This window comes from Salvia miltiorrhiza, chromosome 7 (genome assembly GCF_028751815.1).
Source record: "Salvia miltiorrhiza cultivar Shanhuang (shh) chromosome 7, IMPLAD_Smil_shh, whole genome shotgun sequence".
In the NCBI taxonomy this organism is placed as follows: Eukaryota; Viridiplantae; Streptophyta; class Magnoliopsida; order Lamiales; family Lamiaceae; genus Salvia; species Salvia miltiorrhiza.
In genome coordinates this window covers 28,745,835-28,769,129 of record NC_080393.1, presented here as the reverse complement: position 1 = coordinate 28,769,129, position 23,295 = coordinate 28,745,835, and the positions used below count along the sequence as shown (strand labels likewise).

The window sequence follows — 23,295 nt, the reverse complement described above, 5'->3', positions numbered from 1 at the left end:
TACACTAATGAACAGAGCTTATAATAAGTCGGTCAATTCACGTGTGACGTGTGTAGTTACTCATGGTAGTTAATTAGAGAATGTATTAACTGATACTACAAAAAAAGAAAAAAATACAAACAATTATTTACTACTAGTACTTTTCTATAAACCAATATTGCTAAATATCTTTTGTATTCATTAAGCAATCTCTAAATAATTGGATAAATACATTATTTTCGATAAATAGTAGATACGTTCGTGATGGTGATTGGTGGATATGTAGATATTGGATATACGAGTAATGTTATTATTATATTGTGATATTTATATTCACAAAGCTTTTGATAAATTATAATGTTCACAAAAATATTAGATAAAATTATAATATAGATTATTTTACGTGAACGTTATTTGTGAACATCATTTTATTTAATCTGTATTATTATTTTATAAATTATATAAAAATTAAAGTTCATTTTGTATATTCATTCCTTTGAAGTTGTAGAGAAATTGAACAAAACGAAATTTGATTTTTTATGTAATTTATATATTTATAACGTCAATACTAATTTTTTAGAGTTAAAAATCAAAATAAATATATACATATAACATTCCTCTTGGATATATATATAGATATATATACGGATAATTTGTCTGATGAGATTTAATTTTGGAGTAAGGATTAATCCATTTTGATAATAAAAATCCTAATAAAAACTAATCCAAAATGATTCGTGATAATCTTTTTCACTGATCTTCCCCTATAAATAGGCGACATCTGATCAAGTATCTTTACTACGCTAAAAAGCTTTGTTGGTATTTCTCAGCTGTCGAAACCTTTTTTCTGGTTTAGAGAGAGAAACAGTAGGTTTTTAGAGAGATGGAGCTCGATTTGACACCGAAGTTGGCGAAGGAGATCTACGGCGGAGATGGCGGCGCGTACTACGCGTGGTCCCCTAGCGAGCTGCCGATGCTCCGCGAAGGCAACATCGGCGCCGGAAAGCTGTCGCTTGTGAAGAATGGCTTCGCTCTCCCTCGCTACTCCGATTCTGCGAAGGTTGCTTATGTTCTTCAAGGTATATTGAGCGATCGTCTCTCTTTGATCGATGATGATGTGATTTACTTTTGAAATGCAGATTTCTTTTCCACGTGATTTAATTTTTGGCTTTGATTGCGCTGTATTTATACGCTTTTGTATTTACTTGCATAAATATTCTGATTTATCATATCTATATTATGGTTGTGAATGAGTGTTTTTTCATATCCACATTGATAAAGATGTAGAAAGGGGGTTGACTAAATGTTATTTTCGATATAATAATTGTTTGCGATAAATTCGCGCTATGTTTTATAAAAACTTAGCCATTTCGCTACAATGATTACAATTCTGTTATCGCTGGAAAAATTTATTGTGATATCAGTTTCAAATTGTATGAAGGTGGTGGAGTCTGATATTCTTTTATGATCGTGTGAGTATTTTTTTCAGTTCTTCTCCTGTAGTAAATGCTGACATGTATATGACGGATGAGAATTTCGTTCTAATTTCTTTGAAAATTCAGCTGTTTTCTGATAATGGTTACAATTATATTATTGTTTGAAAATCCTATTGTGACGATTCAATGAATGTTCAAAGGTAGTGGAGTGGGTGGCATTGTTCTCCCAGAGAAAGAAGAGAAGGTGGTTGCAATCAAGAAGGGAGACGCCATTGCCCTTCCTTTTGGTGTTGTAACCTGGTGGTACAACAAGGATGACGCTGATCTAGTTATACTCTTCCTGGGAGACACCTCAAAAGCCCACAAATCCGGCTCCTTCACCGACTTCTTCCTCACCGGCACCAACGGCATCTTCACCGGATTCTCAACTGAGTTTGTGGGCAGAGCATGGGACTTGGACGAGGGTGTTGTCAAATCCCTCGTTGGAAGCCAAAAGGGCAACGGCATTGTGAAGCTGGATCCGAGCTTGAAGATGCCAGAGCCCAAGAAGGAGCACTACAACGGCATGGCATTGAACTGCGAGGAAGCTCCATTGGATGTGGACATCAAGAATGGTGGAAAAGTGGTGGTCCTCAACACCAAGAACCTGCCTTTGGTCGGTGAAGTCGGACTCGGAGCTGATCTCGTGAGGCTGGACGGCAAAGCCATGTGCTCGCCGGGCTTCTCCTGCGACTCTGCCCTGCAGGTGACCTACATTGTTAGGGGAAGTGGCCGCGTGCAGGTTGTAGGAGTTGACGGCAAACGCGTGCTGGAGACGACAATCAAGGCCGGGGATCTCTTCATTGTTCCGAGGTTCTTTGTTGTGTCCAAGATCGCTAATGATGAGGGCATGGATTGGTTCTCCATCATCACAACTCCTAAGTGAGTAACTATAGCCATGCTTGATATTATGATTTTCTTCATTTATTAATGGATGTGAATTTTGTGTGCAGCCCGATATTCACACATTTGGCTGGAAGGACTTCGGTGTGGAAGGCGCTATCACCAGAAGTGCTGCAGGCGGCTTTCAATGTGCCAGCACAAGTTGAGGAGAAGTTCACCTCCAAGAGGAAGGCTGAGGAGATTTTCTTCCCACCACCAAATTAATGGACCTTTCTTTTTCTACTTTTATTTCTAAAATAAGACTATTTTAGATTTTATGTTTCGTTCTAGTAAATTCTGCTTAAGTCGTCGTTATATAGTTGTTTTTTTTGTTTGGAAACATTATATAGAATTGTTATATTTTTTTTTTTTGATGAAATTTCTAAATAAATACTAATACAAACCACTCACACACCCCACATATGGTAGTAATAGTGGCCGAGAGTACTCGAACCTGTGACCTCTTGGACAATAAACAACCACCCCATTCACTAGGCCATCCCAAGACAAGAGGACTAGAATTGTTATATTTTGTGTTTAGCAATGAAGTTGTTATTCTTTTTTCAATCATCTTAACATTCAAGATTTTCGTTGGAATAAGTGCACTGTCAATATTTGCATATGAGTAGAAACACGTGGGTGGCGGAAACTGGAGACGAGAGCAATAAATATTGTTTGAGAAGCAGAAAATCAGCACTTGAATCTGGCGGTAGTGAATACGACGAAGAATCTATCGTAGTTTGCACCTGCAAAATATGCCAAGTTCAATTTATTATTATTTAAATTTTTTCTTTGGTTGCATGGATATTTTAAATTCTTCCTCCCTTGGTAAATAAGCAAAAAAGCAGAAAAGTAGAAAATACTTGAGTTTTTTATTTATACATTAAGCTCATCACACTGGGTATGGAATTGCATTGAACTAGAATGGTCTTTCACCTTTCAGCAAACCGATTATGCTCTACAATTTCGTTGGAACAATACATGAGTAATGACATAACAGGATACAGGGTTGAAGGGCAACTCCACTCAATGAAAAATCTTGAAATACAGGACAATGATGATTGCCAGTATAAGTGCAAAAATTATGGAGCCAACGATCCACTTATTCCTGCTCAGCCTTCTTGACATAGAAGTCAATACCTTTTTACTTCTGTCAATCGCGCTGTCGACCTCATAAAGCTGAAAAACAAAGACCAAGTCATCAATAAATAAGTTTTCTCCGGAGATGATTGGCAAATGGAGAGTGACATGCCTTGTTGTGCGAATGTAAGAGCGTCTCACGTTGCAGATGCAAATCTTCAAGGATGGATACCCCAATATCTTCTGTTTCCAGTGCAGTCCTCCGAGTCTCCCTTAATCTGTCTGTCGACTGGTCCAACCTCTCAGTTGATAATGCCAATCTGCCCCTTTGATTTGCAGAAGCCTATCAACAAGTTTTGGTAGTCATTTAATGAAATCACTAGGAGAAACAGGCAGAAAAACTTGGATGTGATAATATTGAAAGTGCAGGTGTCAGAAACCAAACACCAATGTGTACAAATATACCGCTGTCTTCTGATATCCCATACAGTCAACAAAAATAGTAGATCAATCGGGATGGAAATATGAGCAGGCCAACATAATCTGGGCGTACCTCGTGCATGCCGGCCATTCCAGGGTCTAACAACTCATCTTTTCCAGGCTGATTTGAATTGGGCATAGTCAATTTCTTCACTTCTCTTTTCAACTTATTCAAATCAGATTTATATTCCCTAAGCTTAGCAAGTAAAGTAGCTTTTGCACTTGGCTGCAAGCTTCTAGCCTCAAGATCCATCTTCCGAATCTGGTAAATACACCATAGGAACATTCATTTAAGATTTCAGATCAGCAAAATCTCGAGCATGTAATGACTGAAAGACAATGTTACCAAAACATCAGCATCCTCAAGTCCTGCTTGTAATTCAGAAATCTCTTGCTTCTTTTTCTCTGCAGACCAGCATAACACAAAAAATCAGTACACAACCAGATCAGTTTAAGTGACAAGAGGACCTCAAAACCATTTACTAATTAATAATGTTATATGCTGAATGAGAAATGAATTGGCTCATATATGTTGAGACTGCATCGTCCCAGTATATATATTGGAAAAACAAACTATATCAGCAGCCAATGTTGATGGTTTGGCGTGCCACCATGAGTATTTTATGATGCAACTCAAACAAAATCACCTGAAAAAGCATAGAAAAACTTTCTTGATCTTAGGAATTACTATTAGAGATGTACTATAAGATAAACAAGGAAAGTGGATGCACTGCTAAGAGATCTCTACTTTTCCTCAATTCATCACATCTAGATAAATTAAATATCCCATGTGAACAAATGAACAGAATTCACTAAGGGCCATTTTTAAACAAACTTTAATAAAAAAACGAGATGCAAAAATTTCAGATATGTAATGTGTTTGCATATTGGCATCAAACACATATCAGAGAATGAGATCTCAAACTTGACTATAATTGTCTGTAATCTCAGATTAAATGCTTCACTGAACTACAACGAGTACCACAAAAGCATTTTGACAGATCAATGGAATGGTGAATGGAAGATGCAGGGATAAGAAAGAAAAGCCACCAAACAAGAATTGAGCTCCGCATCAATTGTCTGGAGACTTCCTATTTTTATTGCCTCATAAACAGACACCTCGAAGTAGTAACTAATTTAGCTAATTTCCTTTCCCAATGGAAAAGCTAACCCTAAACACAAATAGAAAACTAAACTTAGAGACACCATTTTCCCTGTGTTTTCACCTACATAACGGCACCCCTCAACACTACGAGATCAGGCCAGTTAATCGAACATAAGTGCATTCTACAAACATTTTTTACTTAAAACTAATTTCTGGAAACCCTAATTTCACAAACATCCTAAAACCAAACACGAATAGAAGAAGCTAAGTAATGAAAGCCTTAACACTAGAAAGAGAATACCTCAAACAAAGGGCACATAAAGAACTGCATGGAATCAGATCACTAAATTAGCCATCACCTTATTCTCTAAAATCCAAATTCCGTTAATCAACTATACCTCCATCTAGAAGAGCAGAAGCAGAATTGCATTTTCGCGACAAATTTGCAGAGAGCTCGCAATACTGCCTTTCATATCCTTCATACACCTGGCTCATTTTACCACTGTTGAATTCTAAACATAAGATCACAATTCACGGAATTAGCAAAAGGAAGTTAATAAAGACATCTCAGCAGCTTAAGCTTCAATTTTGTCAACAAATAAATAAATAGATTGGTAAATAACCCAACCGAAATGCTCATACATATATACAGAACTGTATGAGTACCTTTCTATGCAAGTTCGTGAAGATGAAATTGGCGAGTTGACTCAAATCAGAGGTAAGAGACTAGAGAGAGAGAGAGAGAGTTCAATGGTGAAATCGGGTTAAGAAGAAAGAGAGAAAATATACAAAGGAAAGTTCTATATTGACCCGCCAAACTTAGAGAAATAACAATTCGCTCCATCCATCAATTACTCCACATAGATCCAATATCTTTTAATCCTTTCGATAATTTTTTTTTACTAGTTATAGGCTATAGCATATGTAATAGAGAGCCAAGGCATGCTCTTAAAAATGGTTCCAAGAGTCCTTTTTTCATGATGGGAGAGCCTCCACATTGATTTTTAAATTTAGTTTTTTCATTTTATATTTAATTTTAATATTGTTTACAAGTAAATTTGACATATAATTTAATAATTAAAATTTCAATGAAATTAAAATCAAACCTTACATTAAAAAACACTAATTTAAAAAATATTACAATAATTTAAAAATATTTCAATAATTAAAAAACATGTCTATGACTCGAGTGGATTAAATCGTGCCCACAAATGCTCCACCAAATCATCTCGGATGCAAGCGTGCAAACGGTTATCGAGAAGGTTTTGGCTCCGAGCTACATAGGAGGCAAATTCCAGCGGCGCTCTGGAATTGAACTTCGTTTGAGGACCAGGGCTTGATCCTTCACCACCCGCGTCGCCCTTCCAATTGATAGCATGCTCTCTTTCATCATCGATTATCATGTTGTGCAAAATAATGCACACAAACATGATATTGCTTAAGACCTTTTTCTTCCATAAACAAGACGGGCCTTTGATAATGCCCCAACGAAGAGAACACCAAAAGCTCGTTCTACAGTCTTTCGTGCAACTCTTCACGAACACGGGTCACTCTGGATAGATTCCATCAGTCAAGTAGTAGCCCCTTGTATGGTGGGCGCCGTTGGCCACGAAGTGCATCGCTGCTTCATTTTCCGACATAACATCGTTGAACAATGTCGATTGGTTAAGGACGTTGATGTCGTTGTTTAAGCTTGCAATGTCGAAGAAGGCATGTCAGATCCAAAGATCTTGAGATGCTACTGTCTCAACTATAATAGTGGGCTCGTCGTGATCCCCTCAAGTGTAAGCGCCATGCAACGCCACTGGACAATTCTTCCAAGTTCAGTGCATGCAGTCTAGGCTCCCCAACATTCCCGAGAATCCATGCTTCGCCTCGTGCATGGCAAGTAACCTTTAGCAGTCGGCGGTGGCGGCCTTCTCAGATATTAGCCGCCATAAATGCGGACAATAGCTCGACAAAACAACTTCAAGCACTTCAAAGCCATGCATTCCACTATACGGAGGTATTCGTCGCAGCAATTGGCGGCAATGCCATACGCTAGTTGCCGAATAGCTGCGGTGCATTTCTAGATCGGCGTGAAGCCCGCCGCCCAGTTACGTCGTCGCGTTGTTGGAAGTATGGATCAATCTCCAAGTCACTCACAATGCACAAAAAGAGAGAACGCCTCATACGAAAACACCGGCGAAAAAATGAATCACCGTAAACAGGCTCGTTAGGAAATAATCCCGACGAGGTCGGAGAATATATCTCCACTTCTTTTTTTTCTTAAGAGGATCAAAATTAATAGTACTCGCCACTTGCTTGAAGTTGGAGACAAGATGCATCAAAAAGGCTTTGGGATTAATATTTGGATTAGGAATAAGAAGATGATCTTGATTGGGAACTACTTCGTCGGATGAATTTGACAAAGAATTGTTGGGTGAGGAGTTGGAGGAAGACATTTTTAATGAAGAATTGGTATGAATATGGAAATAGAAGATGAATAGAGTACGTATTTATAGAAGAGAGAGAGAGGGGAAAAAAAGTCGTTGAACGACCGAAAGAAAGAAAGAAAAGGGAAAAAAATTATGCCGTTTCAATTTTACTGTTGCATTTTAATTTAATTAATTATTTTTTTTTATGGAAAATCGCTGATTGAGCCATGCTTAACACGCGCCCAACTTTTTTCGACTGCACAGTAGGGATGGAGGGGAGGCCCCAGAGCAGATGGAGGCGGTGCGGTATTGGGGGGGCGCACGACGCGTGCCGCTGCGCCTCCCCCAGGACAGATGCTCTAAGTCGGATGACAAAATTATTATTCTTTTATTTTCAATAATGAGTGATCTCGATCTCTATTAATTACTATTCTTCTAAAGTTTTGGCAATGCCGCAGCCAGTTTATCCAAAGAAAATTAGTCCTTAATTTGATGGATTACATGTTAGTGATGTTACCTATATGTGAGATTTGAACATAAAATGATTACCTCACGTAAAACGAGTAAATGGATATGCAAAGAGTTTCATAACATAAAATTGGGAAATCATACAAAGTAACAATCATGTTGAATGACGTGACAGTATTGTCAAAATAAACGTTTTTGTGGAAGGGTCGAAATAAGAGTTAGAATTTCACATTCTGTACAATATAAGCAGAATCTCTGAATACAAGTCAATGTAACAATGTAAATAGCCTTCCTACTTAGAGAAGACGAAGATCAAGCCAAATTCGAGATACATATCTGAAAAATTGGAAAAAATGAACCTACCGGCTACTACCACTAAGTCTAAATGATACAATGTGGTAGATTTCACTCCGAAAAATCGACATCAAAATAAACACAAGGTTGGGATATACTATACTCAGCCAAGTATCTAGCTATCATCTACCTGTGTTGGCATTCGTTTTAAGTAGAATCAGTCTCGCCTGCAGCAGCATCGGCTTGATTAGATTGCAACTGCTCTGAATCTTGATTCGGGAACACCTCCGACTGGAGAGATGGAAATACCTTATTGACGTGCAACCATGTCTGTTCCCACACGTTGTCTCCCCCGAGAGTACTAGTGGGGACGAGCACCCCCTTCGTCTTCATGACGAGCAGGGTGTTCTTGAGAAGTTCTGGGACTAGCTCCTGAAGCTTCTCGCCCCTTTTAACCTTGAGCTTCATGTACTTCTCCATCCGGCCAATCACATTGCGCCACAGTTTGCAGAAGCTCGACAATTGTGATAGATCCTGGAGCAAATGTAAGAACACTTCCATGAGCAGTTTCAAGGCGAGAACGAGAGTTCCTTCTATATTTCGGTATTCTTTTTGAGTTTGAGGGTTCCCTTGAGCAATTTCAGCTAAGTCATCAAGCATCGTGAATATCACCATTTCGAAGCACTGCGGCCAGAAGCCGATAGGAAGGCAGATCTCATCTACTCCGGTTAAGCACGTTTGCAATGACAGGAGAGCATGATTTCTAACTTCTTCCCTCTGATCCAGACAAACTTTCCTCAATCCTTGGACAAGCCTCAGCCACATCTCACCGATGTCCTGACACAATTTTGCAGCTTCTGCCTCGGACATAGCTTCCCTAGCATCTTGGGCCCAACGTACCAAACAAGAAACAGATCCTGCCATGAGATCCACAGCATGGACTGATCTATCAGTCTGTCCAACGCGAGATTCTGCAAATTGCCTAGCTGCATCCACACAAAGTACGAAATTAGCTGGGGCTAGGTGCGCTCCATCAGCCATTATGAATGAGAGGGCTTCAAATCCTGATTCGGAAGCATCAGGGTGTCTAGCTGTGATAGAAAGTAAAGAAGCAATGGTTCGCCAGCCCATTGGAGATCGGATGTGAGTAGCATTTGCTTTCACCAAGCGGCTGACCTCCTGTGTAATCTGTTCGCAGTATTGGTCAGCAACTCGAGCATCAAGCTTGAGAACCAGTTGTAGTGATCTCAGAAGTTCATCGGCCAGATTTTCCTTGTATGGAAGCAGTCGCTGACAAATGCGAAGAAGTCCAAAAACTGCCTTCTCAACCAAGGCACAAGCCACTACTGTTGACTGCACTATACCTGCTATGTGATCATAAACACCAGGCCAGAGAAGGCCAATTCTGTCCCGGTTGTTTAAAGTAATTGCAATCAGCAGTTCCAGGCAGAACACCGCAGTGTCCTCATCCTCGGGGGAAGCATTGCCCTTCTGCGGTCGTCCAGCAGCCCATATAAGTGCCCGTGCGAGCTGTAATAAGGAATCAGCTTGCAGGAACTTGCTCTCTGTAAAGATGCTGTCGATATGGCACTTCTGGATCGTCTGAAGCGTGCGTTGATGAGCAGCCAGTTGTTGTTCAGTAGGCTGAGACCTTGGCTCTTCAGTATCAAGAGACAGTAGTTGACTGAATCGCCCCATAAGGCCAGAGGACCGCCTAGGTGTACCAATCGTTTGCATATGAGCAGAAGACAGTGAGTTTGTAAGAGGCTTCCCATGCCCAGGATCAGATGACATCTCTGAATCATCTGCTGCATCACTGGCCACACGAGCAGGCAGAAGACCAAGCTTATGCAATCTTAAGATGCAGTCCAGAATATTTCTCCAACCAGTACGGACGAAATCTCCATATCTATTTGCAATAGTGAAAACTGTAACCGTGGCCATTCTAGCTTTTGCATCATCACCGAAGGCCAGAACAGGTTCCTCTACAGATGAGGGGTTCAGGAGTGTTGTGAACTTACATAGAGACACAACAAGATCATCCAAAACATCTTCGAGATGATGACACGCAGATATCTTTGCGACAGCCAAGAATCCATCTATACAAGTTTGGTAAACATCCTCATATTCTGCATGATCAAATACCACAGATATAGCAGCAATTGTTGGACCAGACATGATTGCAAACATGTCATGGTCAAGGTAGGTTCTAGAATCAGCAACTATGTATGGAGAGGTTTTTTTGGACTTGTGCATCAAATCAATCCATCTGCTAGGAGTCATTTCAGCAAAACCTGCTCCTTGTTCAGGTGTGGTGCGAATCTCATTCTTGCAGATGGAGTAATAGAGCTCAGAGAGGAACTCACGAGGTAAGTCATTGCCTCCATTGATGTGCCGGTTATTCCTTATGAAATCTTCTTCTGTCATCTTTTTTTTCACCTGTACGTTATGTTGATCAGTATTAAGCATGATGAGGGAATAAGACAGCAAGAGAGCAGCATCTTTATTTGCCAAAATTAGAGGTGATTGCTCATAGTATCTCCCAGAGAATGCCTCAAGCACCCTTTGTATTTTCTGAGATTCCCCAGGCAGCCGAAAAGTCTCTAGAAAGAGCCTTAATGCAGTATCAAGGTTCATGTCTTGAAAATCAAATGTTCCTGCAAATTCATGTAGAACTTGAACGCAAAAATCATCATGATTCCCAAGAAAATCTCCGACAAGATTTTTATCTAGTCCTGCTGTATAGCGAAAAAAGCAAGCCACACTCTGTGGGTCAAGTTTGTCGGGCAACAGATGCGTTCCTTGGAGAAATTCTAGCCCTTTCTTTGGATCCCGGTTGAAGTGATCAGCTCCAATCATCAATCTTCTTTTTATGTACTTCCTTCGGCGAACAAAAGGGACCCAATAATCAGGATCACTATAATTATTGCATTTCACCATCCAGAACGGTGTATACTCCTCAAGATTTACAGGAGTTGATTCAGAACCTGCTGATCCATTGCCAATCCTCTCAGCCATTCCCTGAATCACTGCAATCAGACCATCTAAGGCAAGAATGTGCATGCTGGACAGAGGGCAATTCACTGGAAAAGCACTCTTTGACAACAAATTAGCAAGTTCTTCAAATACGTTGCCGCACGTTATATCACAATCTAAATTCGCATACATTTCTACCATGAAGGTTTTCTGCCTACAAAAATCAACTAGTGCCTCCATTACAACCTCCTGCTGCTGGTATGAAGCTCCATATCGACTTTGTGCAAGTCTCAAGATCACACAGGCAAAGAAAGCTTCAAGCTGAAGTTTCAGCTCAGTGCGCAGATGCTGATATAAATTAAGAACAATGCTACAGACCATAGAAAGAATCAAGGGACTCATTGACAACCCAAACTGCATCAGGTTACGAAACAGTTCGTCCTGTATCAAACTCAACAATCTGGGATGCTGTTGTATAGCAGGACCACCTAATTCAATTGCTGAGTTAATCAAACCTAATGCGAATAGAGGCACATCTTCATCAAATGATATAGAATTGGCTCTGAGACCCATCCCTGTATGCTCAACAACATTAAGCAACGAACAGAGAAAATGAAAAATTTCAACCATGCAGGGTACGCCATATGGTTCTGTCATTAAATGCAAGTCATAAGGAACTACATCCTTCCCATTATCACCCCTGGCAGTGTTTTCATCCATCATACTGTTCATAAGGCCAGATGCAGAGCTCAAAACTCCAGAGGAGAGTCGGCCATCATACTCAGAATTTCCACTGCCATTTTCGGCTTTGCTGCTGAAACTGTAATCAGGATCAAGTCCAGCAGCCTGTGACAAAAGATAACTTGTAAGGTTCCAAATGAAATAAGAAAATAGAACAAATAAAGCATCAGTGATCAATCCCCATGAAGTCCTACACATATAAAAATGTTAATTGAGCTACAAGCATCACAACAAGATACTGCACTGCAAATAAGAGAGAACATTCTCAGCCTATCAGACTAAAGCTTATCAAGTGGGAGAGTGTCCCTTATTACTCGGTCTTATTTTCTTTTTATCCAAGTGACACCCACATGCATACAATGGACCAGCAAACAACATGTGAGGTTCTCAGTCATTACACTGGGATCTCAAATCTCTGGCTACAGAAAATAAACATAATCATTAAATATCAATCACCAAGTTTCTCTCTAGTGTTCTGACAATCCAAAAGAAAGAGGGAATAAAAGTATTACCTCATTTTTTATAGAACTGCCTCCTTTAACCAGTGACCGTTCTGTGTTGTCAACATCTGGAAGGTGCGAAAAAATGCATCTGACAAGTTCGTGCATTGTGTGACGAGCTATCCTCTGTAGGAGTTCGCCTTTAGTACCAGCTTGATGTACTATCCGGAAACAGGTGTTCACAATGGTACAAACATGCTGATTGCTCAACATCACTGATGCTTTACTTTTCATGCAAGCCAATAGGACCTGAAGTATCTTGGTTAATACAACCTCTTCAGATGCAGGGTCAGTTACCTCGAATCTACAGCTCGTAACTGCATCAACTACCAGATGCATGGCATCATCAACATTGACCGTATTTATATCCAGCACATCAAGAGTCAAAATCTTGTACACAGATGACAATGCAACACCAGTAATTGAAGCCCCTGTTTCATCTGACCGAATTACATCAAGAAATGGCTGGAGATACAAGGAAGGATTGACCGATTGCCAGTCATGTTGCCATGAAAATACTTGTCTTCTCAAGGTTTTAAGAGATTGAATGAGAGAGTGCTCCAACTGATCTTCACCAGACACATAACGACCTCCCCATCTCACGTTCCTTCTCATGACTGCCAGTACTGCTCCTATCTCTGAATTAATCATAGAACCCATTGCAGCCTTATTGGAAGAGCTAGCCTCACAGTCTTCTGGTTCCTCTTCAATTGCATTGATGCTAGATTGTAACCTTAAACGCCCCATTGCTAAGAGCAAATTGCACCTTTCAAGAAGCAATCTGATTGAGCAAAATAAAATGAAGTTGGAATAGAAAATATTTAGAAGCCCAAGAATATGAATCATGATCCCTTCAGAAATCCAAGATTCGTAAGATTTAAAAAAACTATATAAGGCTATAAACAGATGTTTTTCAGCATATATGTTTCTTTCCCATATAGAATATGAGTTACAAACTGGGATGCGACTTTTTTTTAGAAGTAAATATTCTGCACAAACCTAAGCCCATATATAACTATTTTATCCTACCAATATCACAAATTCAATTGTTGCTTAAGCAAGATGTCAAACTATAAATAATTTTTCAACATCCTCCACCACAACTAATCCTAGAGAGAATTGCCAAAAATCGTGATACAGGAAATACAATAAAATAGCCCAGCAAGCAAACACTTCGTCAATTTGTAAATCTAAAGTTCCCAGCAGATTTTGATGCAGGCTGATTGACTAGTATTGACCATTTTAGATAAATTAATTAGAATTGTTCGAAACAATGCAACAGACATTAGTTAGTACTTGCTGATCCACATTTACTAAATCCACTAGATTGAAGCACCAGAGGCTTAAGAATCAGAAAACATTTAACAAGTTGAAATTCAGCGGTCAAATCGTGGTCCACGTCCTCAAAAAGTATCGCCATTGCTAATTGCATCGAGTCGCAACACAAACTTTTCCTGCTACCATGAACAACATTTTAACCGCGAATACTACCTCTCCTAGTTACACCTCCCGCAGTCGCCAGAGAAATCACCGATCACAAAATCACTCACATTCCGAGATAAACCGCAATATTACTAACTCTTACTTAAATCCAAACAGCATACAGCAGTGACAAACGTCAGTAAGCTGTTGGCAGCTTAATTGTCGAATAGAAACATAAATTCTTCCAGAAATGTGATACTCAAAGCAGAGTTCCTAATTCCTATATATAGAAGATCAGTAGCGGAAAATTCAAAGAAATAATTGTGCGTTTACTCACCTACAGCAGACAGAGAAGACAAGTGCAGAGTAGATCCGAGATTCGACGGGGGAAATCCCGGTTTCCGGCGGCGATATTTGAGGAAATGAACCGCCGGTGGATTTCCTGTTGACTGTTGGCGAGGAGCAACAGTGAGAAAATTAAAAAGGACGAAACATTAGAGTGAAAAAAAGGTGGAGAGAGAATTTTATCGAAATAAAATTAAAAATTGAAAAAAGGGAAAAAGGTGAGAAAAGAGGAAGGTTGTTTTGAGAACCAACGACGCCGTTCGCCTTCTAGAAAACTGAAATGCAACTCTCAGCACAATTTTCTATATTTTCTTTTGTCACATTTTCTTACTCCCTCCGTCCCTGAAATAAGTTCCTCTTTGAGGTCGACACGGGTTGTAAGAAAAAATAGTAAAGTGTATTGATAGTGGAAAAAAAATACTCCTTCCGTCCCAGCTTTTAGTATCCAACTTTCCTTTTTTGGTCGTCCCACATTTTGGTATCCATTTCTATTTTTAGTAAAAGTAGGTGGGGCCCTTACTCCACTTTAATTATTTTAACTCTCACATAAAATGTGGGACTCTTATTCCACTCACAACACATCAATCACTTTATTAAAATCCGTGTCGTTCTCAACTGGATACCAAAAGCCGGGACGGAGGGAGTATGTTATAATTAGTATTGAGAGTGGTGAAAAGGTAAAAAAGTGTTATAATTAATATTGAGAGTGGTGAAAAAGTGAAAAGTAAGAATAAATAAAGTATTATTAGTATTGGGTAGTTGTCCAAAAATAGAAAGAAAGAAAGAGGAATTTATTTGGAGGACGTCCCAAAAAGAAAAAATAAGAACTTATTTCAGGGACGGAGAGAGTATTTGATATTTAACGAGGAAAATAACACTTTGATACTTAGTGCTCGTTTGATTCAAGTAAGAGAATGAAAAGGGAATAGAATCATATAAAATAGTGAAATAATAACAATAATTATTATTATTTTTATTGAGTATTTAGTTTGACTATGGAAAGGAATTACTAGTAAATGGATTCTCTTTCTTTTATTTCACTTTATTTTGAGGGGTAACAAATTGGATGATTGAGTTACCCTCAAGTAAGGATAAGGGTAATAATTAACTCATTATTCAAATAAAACAACAAGTAATGAATTCAATTAATTGAATACATTTCCAACCTTAAAAAACATCCAATCAAACATGGACTTAAATTTTTGGATTGTAGAAAAAAAATGAATAAACCTAACGTTAGTAAATCATGTCAAATAAGTCACTCCATTTAATGAGGAGTTTATAGTACTAATGTCAATTAGATCGATCCACTCGATTTAGAGTCAATTTATTTGATTTCATGTTATTTCAGATTTAGGCTAATCGATTGTTTTTTGGACTAAAATATTCGACTCTAACCTTAACCCAATCGATTTTAGTTTACTCCATCAAGCCTGTACGTTTACGATTTTTTTTATATATAATTTTTTATTGATAATCATATATTTTTTAATCAAGATCTTCGTCTCGTTTTAGATACAAAAATTAATATTATTTCAATGCAAATTTACATAATAGCTAATATATAAATTTGCTATCGATAATATTTGGATATAAATTTAACATAAATGACTATCTGTCTTTGATTTTTATGTCATAAATGTGTGTTAACCATTGGAGAAAATCAAAGCACATTCTACAAGCATCAAAATTTTTATTATCAAATTAAAAGGTAAAGTAACAAATACTACAATTAAAATGTTAATAGCCATCGATTTTTAACTGATTTTGTAGTTTAGAAATCAGTGATTTCGTAGTTTGTGTTGTTATAAGGGTACCAAAAAAGATGCAATGATTTCGTAGCTTCTGATATTATAAAGGTTCCAATAACAATGCTAATAAACACCGATTATAGGCTTCATAACTGATGTCTTTTTTTAAGATTAAAAAAAATCGCTAATAGACACCGATTAAAAAATGTTGTTGTAAATCACTATAAAACCGATTGTTAATCAATTTCGTAGGCATATATTGTTTTAAATGCGGTATTGTACATACTTACGAAATCGAGGTATTTATTATATTAAAAAGGCGGTTTTATAGGTACCTACGAAACTTATTTTTTAACTCATTTTTTTTTTGAGAACAGAAGGAACTTCATAAAACCAAATCAGGAAGGGTTTACATCAGGAGGCAACTCTCCAACAGAAGCAAAAGGGAGAGCATTACAGAGATCATAAGAAGCAAGCCTATCTGCAGTTACATTACCTTCTCGAGAAGTCCAGCTGAAGGCCACATGCCGAAAAGAACTTATCAAAGCATAAATCGAACGTAGCGTAACTCCAAGATATGACAGATCATTCTCACGCTTCATCAAAATCCAGTATAAAGCTTGGCAGTCCGTTTCGAAGATAGCATCGGTAATTCCATGTTCCCTGCACAGATAGAAGCTTTCAAGCATAGCTAAAGCCTCAGCTTCGACGACCGAGTAAATACCAGCTTTGAACCCAAGACGACATCTGACAACACCATTATCCCCGTCCTTCATCACAACCCCCACTCCAATTCCGACTCCTTCATCCAACACTGCATCAGTCGAGATCTTCATCTGCCCCACCCGAGTACAGCTCACTTTAAGCTCCTGGTGCTGATGTGAAGACGCCACCACCGGTACCACCCATTGTGCTCGAGTAGCAGTTGCAAGACAATCCACGTGATTCAAATCCTTCTGTTGGAAAACCAGCAAATTTCTGGCATACCAGATGGTCCAGGCGAGCATCGCAAATTGGGAATGACTCTCACGGTGGGGACAATTTCGGATCATCTCAAACCATGCTGGAATCGAGCAAATCCCCGATATAGGCTTAAGTCGAAGGGATGAGACAGACCACAGGGCCTCCACCCAAGCACAATCACGAAGCGCGTGTTCCATAGTCTCCTCATGTTCACCACATCTTCTACAGAGAGCTTCAACATCAATGCACCGGCTTCTGAGCGCTTGATTCGTAGGAAGAGCATTGGCTAAACATTTCCACATGAATAACCTGACCTTAGGTATAACATCCAGCCCCCATATCCATTTCCATAAACCAGCATACTGAGCAGACGAAGTCGCCTCAGACCTCAACCTTAAATTCAGAGCCAGCTGATAACCACTTTTAACCGAATACATGTTAAACTTGTTAGGATCGGGTCGAAAAACGCAGCGGAAATAATTTTTTTTTTTTCGAAATTATAGATGAAATAACTATTATTTCATTCCAACGGCATTAACGACTTCACGTTAACATGATGAGAGAGCGAGAATAGAATCTCATACCTTTTCGCTCTCCGGTTGATGTCGGGAATGGAAGCAATCGGTTGCTCGCATGGATCCAAGCGTATCCCCTCTATCAAGTCCACACTTAGTGTTCGTGTCGAGTGAGAAGTTTTTCGCTAGCAAAACTAATCACTCTTGTGTTCAGGAGAAATCAGAAAACTCAGCAAAAAAAGACTGAGCGGCGAGAGCAGAGAGAGAGAAAAAAAAATGCAGAAGACGATTGAATTTAAGGAAACGCGTTCCCCAAATTAACACTGCAGATTAATTCCCTTAATTATGGAAATTATGGAAATTAAAATCCTTCTGCGGTTACGTCTAGTGAACAGACGTCTTTTTATTTTCTTCTTCTCCAATCCGGAGAATATCCGGATACAGTTATATATATCCATATATATATAAATCTGATTTTATTAGATTTAAAATTAATCTAATTAACTTTATCTCTAATTAAATTAATCCTATTAATTTAATATAGAATCAGACTTGTTAATCCGATTATATTCAATAAAACTAATTTAATTGAATATCTAAATTAACTCATTAATTTAGAACAAGTCTCAATTTAATTAATCGAATTAATTAATTGGATTTAACTATTTAAATCAATTCAATCTGACACGTTACACTAATTTGTGTGTGACCCTCTTAGGTTCACAACCAGCACCAGTAATAGGTTTGTAACACATTACAACTTAGTTAATTTATCTGATAAATTAATTCACTTGAAATTAACTATTTAATTTCAAGAGCCTATAAACCATGGGAACATCTAGCAAGTAGCATGGCTATCTAGCACTGTGTGAAATAGCGAGTAAACCTATTTTGATTATGAATCGTCATACACGTACAGTCCTTCTATCATCTAATTTCCCAATTGGATATTGAGTATGGAATTAAATCGAAAACTCAATATAATCCAATAATCATATTTTCAATTGAATTCAATAACTCTTTAATGAATCATAATTCATTATGCCCTGGCCAAGGTCTTCAAGTTATGAACAATGAAAACTATAGGAAATTCTCTTGTCTCACAAGTAATAGATTCTTTATTGACCACTCATTAATCTCCATATAAGTTCATATTTCATCCAACATAAAATCTTTAGTGATTGACTAGCAATCAGAAAATATATCAAAATGAAATAGAACTAATACAAGATTACTATGGTGTCTCAAGTCAAAGGACTAATCGTATACTATCATAATATAGTAATTCTTATTTCGATAAAACAAATTCCATATAAGAATTTCTATCGGGTCAGTTCGGTGTACTTGTTCTCCAACAAGCACCCACATATATACACTTACGTCAACTACGTTAATGTTGATGAAACGCAACATTCTCATCTTATGAGTATGTATCATATGTGCGAGCTATTTCCAACAATTCAATATCCTTTTCTTGAATAGTTATTTCACTCGGAACTATTTTAAGACCAAAGCTTTAAAGACATATTTCATAATCACCATCATATGCGTGATCATATCTTATAACTCTTTATGGTCTAAGGACTTCATCTAAATCGCATAAGTTATTAAAAACAAATACATTAGATAAATAAATGCCTTTATTAATATAAATTCCAATGAGATTGAATTTACATATAAATAAAATGACCAATCTAATTGGTGCGCCGGGTGTAACTCTTTCAAAACTTGCCACCTGGCCAGAATGGTTTATCGGGCTCGTTCGGTCTGCCATGAAGTTGAGTCAGCACTTTCCAACTATCTCCATTTTCCATAACCTCCAGAAGCTTCGTTTCATTCCATGTACAGCAATCCTAATTAAGCAACTCCTTTGCAAGTAAAAGTTCTTCTCCCTCCACAACTTTAGCAGCCCCAAAATGACCTCCTCTTCCCGGCAGCCAAGGATCCAAGCCAATTCGAATTCGGTTCCCATTGCCCAATTTCCAAGCTACACCAGCCGCTAATAAATCTCTGCCAACTAGAATACTTTTCCATACAAAGGATGGGTTATGAGAGTTTCTAGCCAAAAGCAGATCATTCCGCGGATAGTAACGAGCCTTAAGAGACCGAGCAAGGATAGTATCATCATTTTGCAGGAGACGCCAAGCTTGTTTTGCTAACATAGCCTGGTTAAAGAGACTAATATCTCTAAAACCCAGACCACCAACACCCTTTGCCATGCATAGTTTCTTCCAACTCCTCCAGTGAATACATCTCTCGTCATGCTTTTGACCCCAGAAAAAACTCGCAGCCACACTGTTAAGTTTCTGACAAATCTGTTCTGGAATGATGAAACAACTCATCAAGTAGGAAGGGATAGATTGGAGAACCGTTTTTATAAGGACCATCTTCCCCGCTCCAGATAAAAATCGTCTCTTCCAATCTTTGGACTTCTTCCTAGTCCTGTCAACCAACATTTGGAATATTTCACTCTTAGAACGTCCAATGGTACTTGGGATGCCAAGGTAAGTAGAGCGCTGCCCACCTCTATTCACGCCCAACTGATCTGCCAACGCAACTTGAACGTTCTCAGGAACACCTCCACTAAAAGTAATGGTCGATTTTTCTAGATTGACCTTCTGCCCAGACACTCTCTCATAGTCACGCAGAATATCACAGACAACACCAACCTCCTCAACATTCCCTCGGCCAAAAATAATGCAATCATCCGCGAACAAAAGATGACTAACCCTCGGAGCCGTTCTACAAAGGCGAGCACCATGCAATAAGTTTTGAGATTCAGCTTTGCGAAGCAGCCCCGATAAAGCCTCCGCACAGAAAATGAAGAGAAAAGGAGATAAAGGATCTCCTTGTCTCAATCCCCGACTAGGTTCGAACGAATCACCTGGAAAGCCATTGACAAGAACACGAAAAGACACAGAGCGAACACAGCGCATAATCAAATCCACAAAAATATGAGAAAAACCCAAATGTCTCATGATAGAATCCAAAAAGTCCCATTCAACACGATCATAGGCTTTCGCCATATCTAACTTGAACGCAAACACACCATGAGCTTTCGCCTTATTCAATTTCATCATGTGAAAAATTTCAAAAGCAAGAAGAGCATTATCAGTAATCTGACGACCCGGGACAAATGCAGATTGACACTCATTAATAATAGAAGGGAGACACGACTTGAGACGATTGGACAGGACCTTAGAAATAATTTTGTAGACCACATTACAAAGACTAATGGGACGAAACTCAGAAGGGTGGACATACTTTTTCTTTTTGGGAATAAGACAAAGGAAAGTAGAAATAATAGGGCCGGGAGAAACACCATTGTTAAGAATATCAACAATCATGGGCACAATATCATTTTTAGCAGCTGACCAAAAGGAAGTATAGAAGAGAGCAGGCATACCATCAGGCCCGGGAGCCTTCAAAGGGGGCATTTGTTTGAGAGCTTGAACAATCTCCATCTGAGAGAAGGTGGAAGTAAGCTCTCTGTTCATATCCTCCGTGACAACCGGCTCAATAGAACGAAGGACCTCCTCGGGGTTATGATGAGATCCCGAAGTAAAGAGATCTTGAAAGTAACTCCGAAAAATCTCATCCATCTCACTATTCTTGCTGGTCTTAGTACCATCCTCCCGCTGAATCTCTTTTATGTGGTTACGTTTTTTCCTCCCTTCAGCCACTTTGTGGAAATAACCTGTATTCCTGTCTCCATTCGCCATCCAATCGGCGCGTGATCGTTGTTTCCACATTAACTCTTCTTGTTTTTGGAGTTCATCTAGTTCATTTTCCAGCTGGTGTTGCTCCTCCTTAGTCCAAGGATCACGGGTAGGGCTTTGCAAAGTCGCGAGCTGCTCTCTGATTTTTGCACATTTCTTCTTCACATGCCCAAAAACCGTTTTTTCCCACATCTTAAGCTCCCTTCCCATGCAATCAATCTTGTAACGAATATCCTCGGGCGAAGTGGTATCCACACCCATCTTCCAAATTTGTTCACACAGAGGCTTGCAGCTGTCATCCCTGAGCCACATTGCCTCGAAGCGAAACGGTTTAGATCGAGTCTGCTGCTCATCCAACACCTTCTCTAGACACAAGAAGATAGGGCAGTGGTCGCTTGATTTTCTAAGAAGGTGGGATACTTCAAAATCCGGAAAGCAGGAAATCCACTCTGCACTCCCGAAGACCCGATCAAACCTCTCCAAAATATTGTCAACACCCCGTTGGTTATTCGACCGGGTGAACGGATCTCCAATAAAGCCAAGATCAGTGAGACCGCAGCTGTCCACAGTGTCACGAAACAGAAGCAGCCTCGAATCAGCCTTCATATTTCCTCCCCGTTTCTCAAAATGGTACATAGTTTCATTAAAATCGCCTCCGCAAATCCATTTATCCGACACTTGTTGAAGCAAGGAAAGCATGAGATTCCAAGTGTGAAAATGCTCCTCAGTTTTACTCCACCCATAGATACCGCAAAAATCCCAACTTCCATGCACACCATCATCAATAGAGATAAGAATATGATTAGGGGAAGATGATTTCGGTGTAACAGTCAAATCATCAGCCCAAAGAAGACACAACCCTCCACTTCGGCCTCTAGCCGACAAAACACAATCCAACGCCAAAAAGTTGTTAAAACCCGTAGCTTTGAGAATAGGCGGCCAATCTATAGAAATGAGTTTGGTTTCCATGAGAAAGACCACATCGGGACGCTTTTGTTTGGTAAGCCAAACGAGCTGACGAATTGTCGCAGGGTTCCCAAGCCCCCGATAATTCCAGAATAAGGAATTCATTGTGCTCGGCGGGATTGCTCCGAGGCAATCTCCGCCGATGGTGCATGAGAGGTAGGAGTGTTATCAAGATAGGAACCTCTAAGCCGTTTTTGGGATAGCTCAGGATCCTCCAACTTGACAGTAGAAGCGTCACTGTCCTCCTTGCGCAAGTGACGCTTTTTATCAGAGAGAAAAGTTTTATGGGTATCAGAAGATGTTGAGGGGTTAGTTCGAGCACAACGTTTCCATTTTTTAACGTTCAACCGTGAGGGTTGGACGTCGGATAAACTGGGTGTTTTTTGGTCAGAGGTAGCTGTAGGTTGAGAGTTTGGATTATGACATTTGTTGGAGTGAAGGGAGCTGGAGAGATTTTGGGGCTGACAAGGGGGAAAGTGGACATAAGACCGGAAGAAGATTCGGATGAGGGCTGGATTTTGAGGAATTCCATGATGTCGGTAATAGGAGTGAGGTTAGTTTGGGAGGAGGATGAAGATTTCGTGTGTATATGGGAAGGAGTTGTGTGAGGAGATGTGGAGACTTGTGACTGGCTTTTTGTTATTGGACTGAGACTAGGATTTCTCACTTGAGAAAGGTTATTAGTTCCCACAATAGGATTATGGGATAAAGGGGGTGACGTGGTTTGCGGGCATTGTTGTGGGTGAGAATGATGGCTTGGGTATCAGCTGGAAGATTTGATGGAGGAGGTGGGATGTTAGGGGATTTGAAGGTTCGAGGGGGGAGTCGGAATTACGGAATGGGCGATTTCTCTTAAGGGGGGAAGCCTTTAGAATAGGGCCATAAAGGAGCTCTTCAAATTGTTTGCCTTTCTCATCTTCGTCAATTTCTTTATCACAAGCTCTGATATGGTGTCCCATCAATCCACAGCGATAACAGAAGAAAGGAAGATTCTCATATTTAAGCGGAATCCATAACTGCTTTCCTTCAAAAGATATAGTTATTCCACGCAAAAAAGGCTTCATAATATCAAGGCTGACCTTGAATCGCACAAAGCACCCAGCAAAATTCATATCAGTGTCAATCTCTTCAACAAAGCCCTACGACATCAATTTTTATTGCTATTTTGAACCCCTACGACATTAGTTTTTTAATAATATAAAATCTAGTTAATAATA

The 23,295-nt window shown here is 39.3% G+C and overlaps 4 protein-coding genes across 5 annotated transcripts; 1 reads left to right on the top strand and 3 right to left on the bottom strand.

The window, feature by feature from the left end:
- Positions 1 to 639: 639 nt before the first annotated feature.
- On the top strand, positions 640 to 2,715 carry LOC130995872 (11S globulin seed storage protein Ana o 2.0101-like). Its single transcript, XM_057921342.1, has 3 exons — positions 640 to 1,058; positions 1,616 to 2,336; positions 2,408 to 2,715. Exons 1-3 carry the CDS (start codon positions 863 to 865, stop codon positions 2,559 to 2,561), a joined length of 1,071 nt encoding a protein of 356 aa, XP_057777325.1. The 5' UTR covers positions 640 to 862; the 3' UTR covers positions 2,562 to 2,715.
- A 474-nt stretch (positions 2,716 to 3,189) lies between these two features.
- On the bottom strand, positions 3,190 to 5,977 carry LOC130995881 (vesicle transport v-SNARE 12-like). The gene is made up of 6 exons (XM_057921364.1): positions 5,668 to 5,977; positions 5,400 to 5,513; positions 4,243 to 4,301; positions 3,970 to 4,158; positions 3,589 to 3,759; positions 3,190 to 3,515 (listed from the first exon to the last, which is right to left on the bottom strand). The coding sequence occupies exons 2-6, from the start codon at positions 5,494 to 5,496 to the stop codon at positions 3,363 to 3,365; spliced, it is 669 nt and encodes a 222-aa protein (XP_057777347.1). The 5' UTR covers positions 5,497 to 5,513; positions 5,668 to 5,977; the 3' UTR covers positions 3,190 to 3,362.
- A 2,121-nt stretch (positions 5,978 to 8,098) lies between these two features.
- LOC130995849 (ARF guanine-nucleotide exchange factor GNOM) lies at positions 8,099 to 14,401 on the bottom strand. Of its 2 annotated transcripts, none has more exons than XM_057921293.1 (3): positions 14,157 to 14,401; positions 12,410 to 13,178; positions 8,099 to 12,002 (listed from the first exon to the last, which is right to left on the bottom strand). In XM_057921293.1, exons 2-3 carry the CDS (start codon positions 13,142 to 13,144, stop codon positions 8,388 to 8,390), a joined length of 4,350 nt encoding a protein of 1,449 aa, XP_057777276.1. In that variant the 5' UTR covers positions 13,145 to 13,178; positions 14,157 to 14,401; the 3' UTR covers positions 8,099 to 8,387. The 2 variants fall into 2 exon arrangements, with proteins under 2 accessions (XP_057777276.1, XP_057777278.1); XM_057921295.1 differs by having other exon boundaries at positions 12,410 to 13,163; positions 14,157 to 14,354.
- Positions 14,402 to 16,313: 1,912 nt separating this feature from the next.
- On the bottom strand, positions 16,314 to 17,315 carry LOC130994045 (uncharacterized). Its single transcript, XM_057919082.1, has one exon. It carries the CDS (start codon positions 17,313 to 17,315, stop codon positions 16,314 to 16,316), a length of 1,002 nt encoding a protein of 333 aa, XP_057775065.1.
- Positions 17,316 to 23,295: the final 5,980 nt, after the last annotated feature.

What these genes read in the sequence shown, in the direction of transcription:
- LOC130994045 (XM_057919082.1), bottom strand. Translation starts at nt 17,315, where the DNA reads ATGTATTCGGTTAAAAGTGGTTATCAGCTGGCTCTGAATTTAAGGTTG.
- LOC130995849 (XM_057921293.1), bottom strand. Translation starts at nt 13,144, where the DNA reads ATGGGGCGTTTAAGGTTACAATCTAGCATCAATGCAATTGAAGAGGAA. An exon ending in GCAGTTCTATAAAAAATGAG is followed by an intron (nt 12,003 to 12,409) that starts GTAATACTTTTA and finishes CTTTTGTCACAG; the next exon opens with GCTGCTGGACTTGATCCTGA.
- LOC130995872 (XM_057921342.1), top strand. Translation starts at nt 863, where the DNA reads ATGGAGCTCGATTTGACACCGAAGTTGGCGAAGGAGATCTACGGCGGA. An exon ending in GGTTGCTTATGTTCTTCAAG is followed by an intron (nt 1,059 to 1,615) that starts GTATATTGAGCG and finishes GAATGTTCAAAG; the next exon opens with GTAGTGGAGTGGGTGGCATT. An exon ending in TCCATCATCACAACTCCTAA is followed by an intron (nt 2,337 to 2,407) that starts GTGAGTAACTAT and finishes TTTTGTGTGCAG; the next exon opens with CCCGATATTCACACATTTGG.
- LOC130995881 (XM_057921364.1), bottom strand. Translation starts at nt 5,496, where the DNA reads ATGAGCCAGGTGTATGAAGGATATGAAAGGCAGTATTGCGAGCTCTCT. An exon ending in TTCTGCTCTTCTAGATGGAG is followed by an intron (nt 4,302 to 5,399) that starts GTATAGTTGATT and finishes GCTGGTCTGCAG; the next exon opens with AGAAAAAGAAGCAAGAGATT. An exon ending in TTGAGGATGCTGATGTTTTG is followed by an intron (nt 4,159 to 4,242) that starts GTAACATTGTCT and finishes TGTATTTACCAG; the next exon opens with ATTCGGAAGATGGATCTTGA.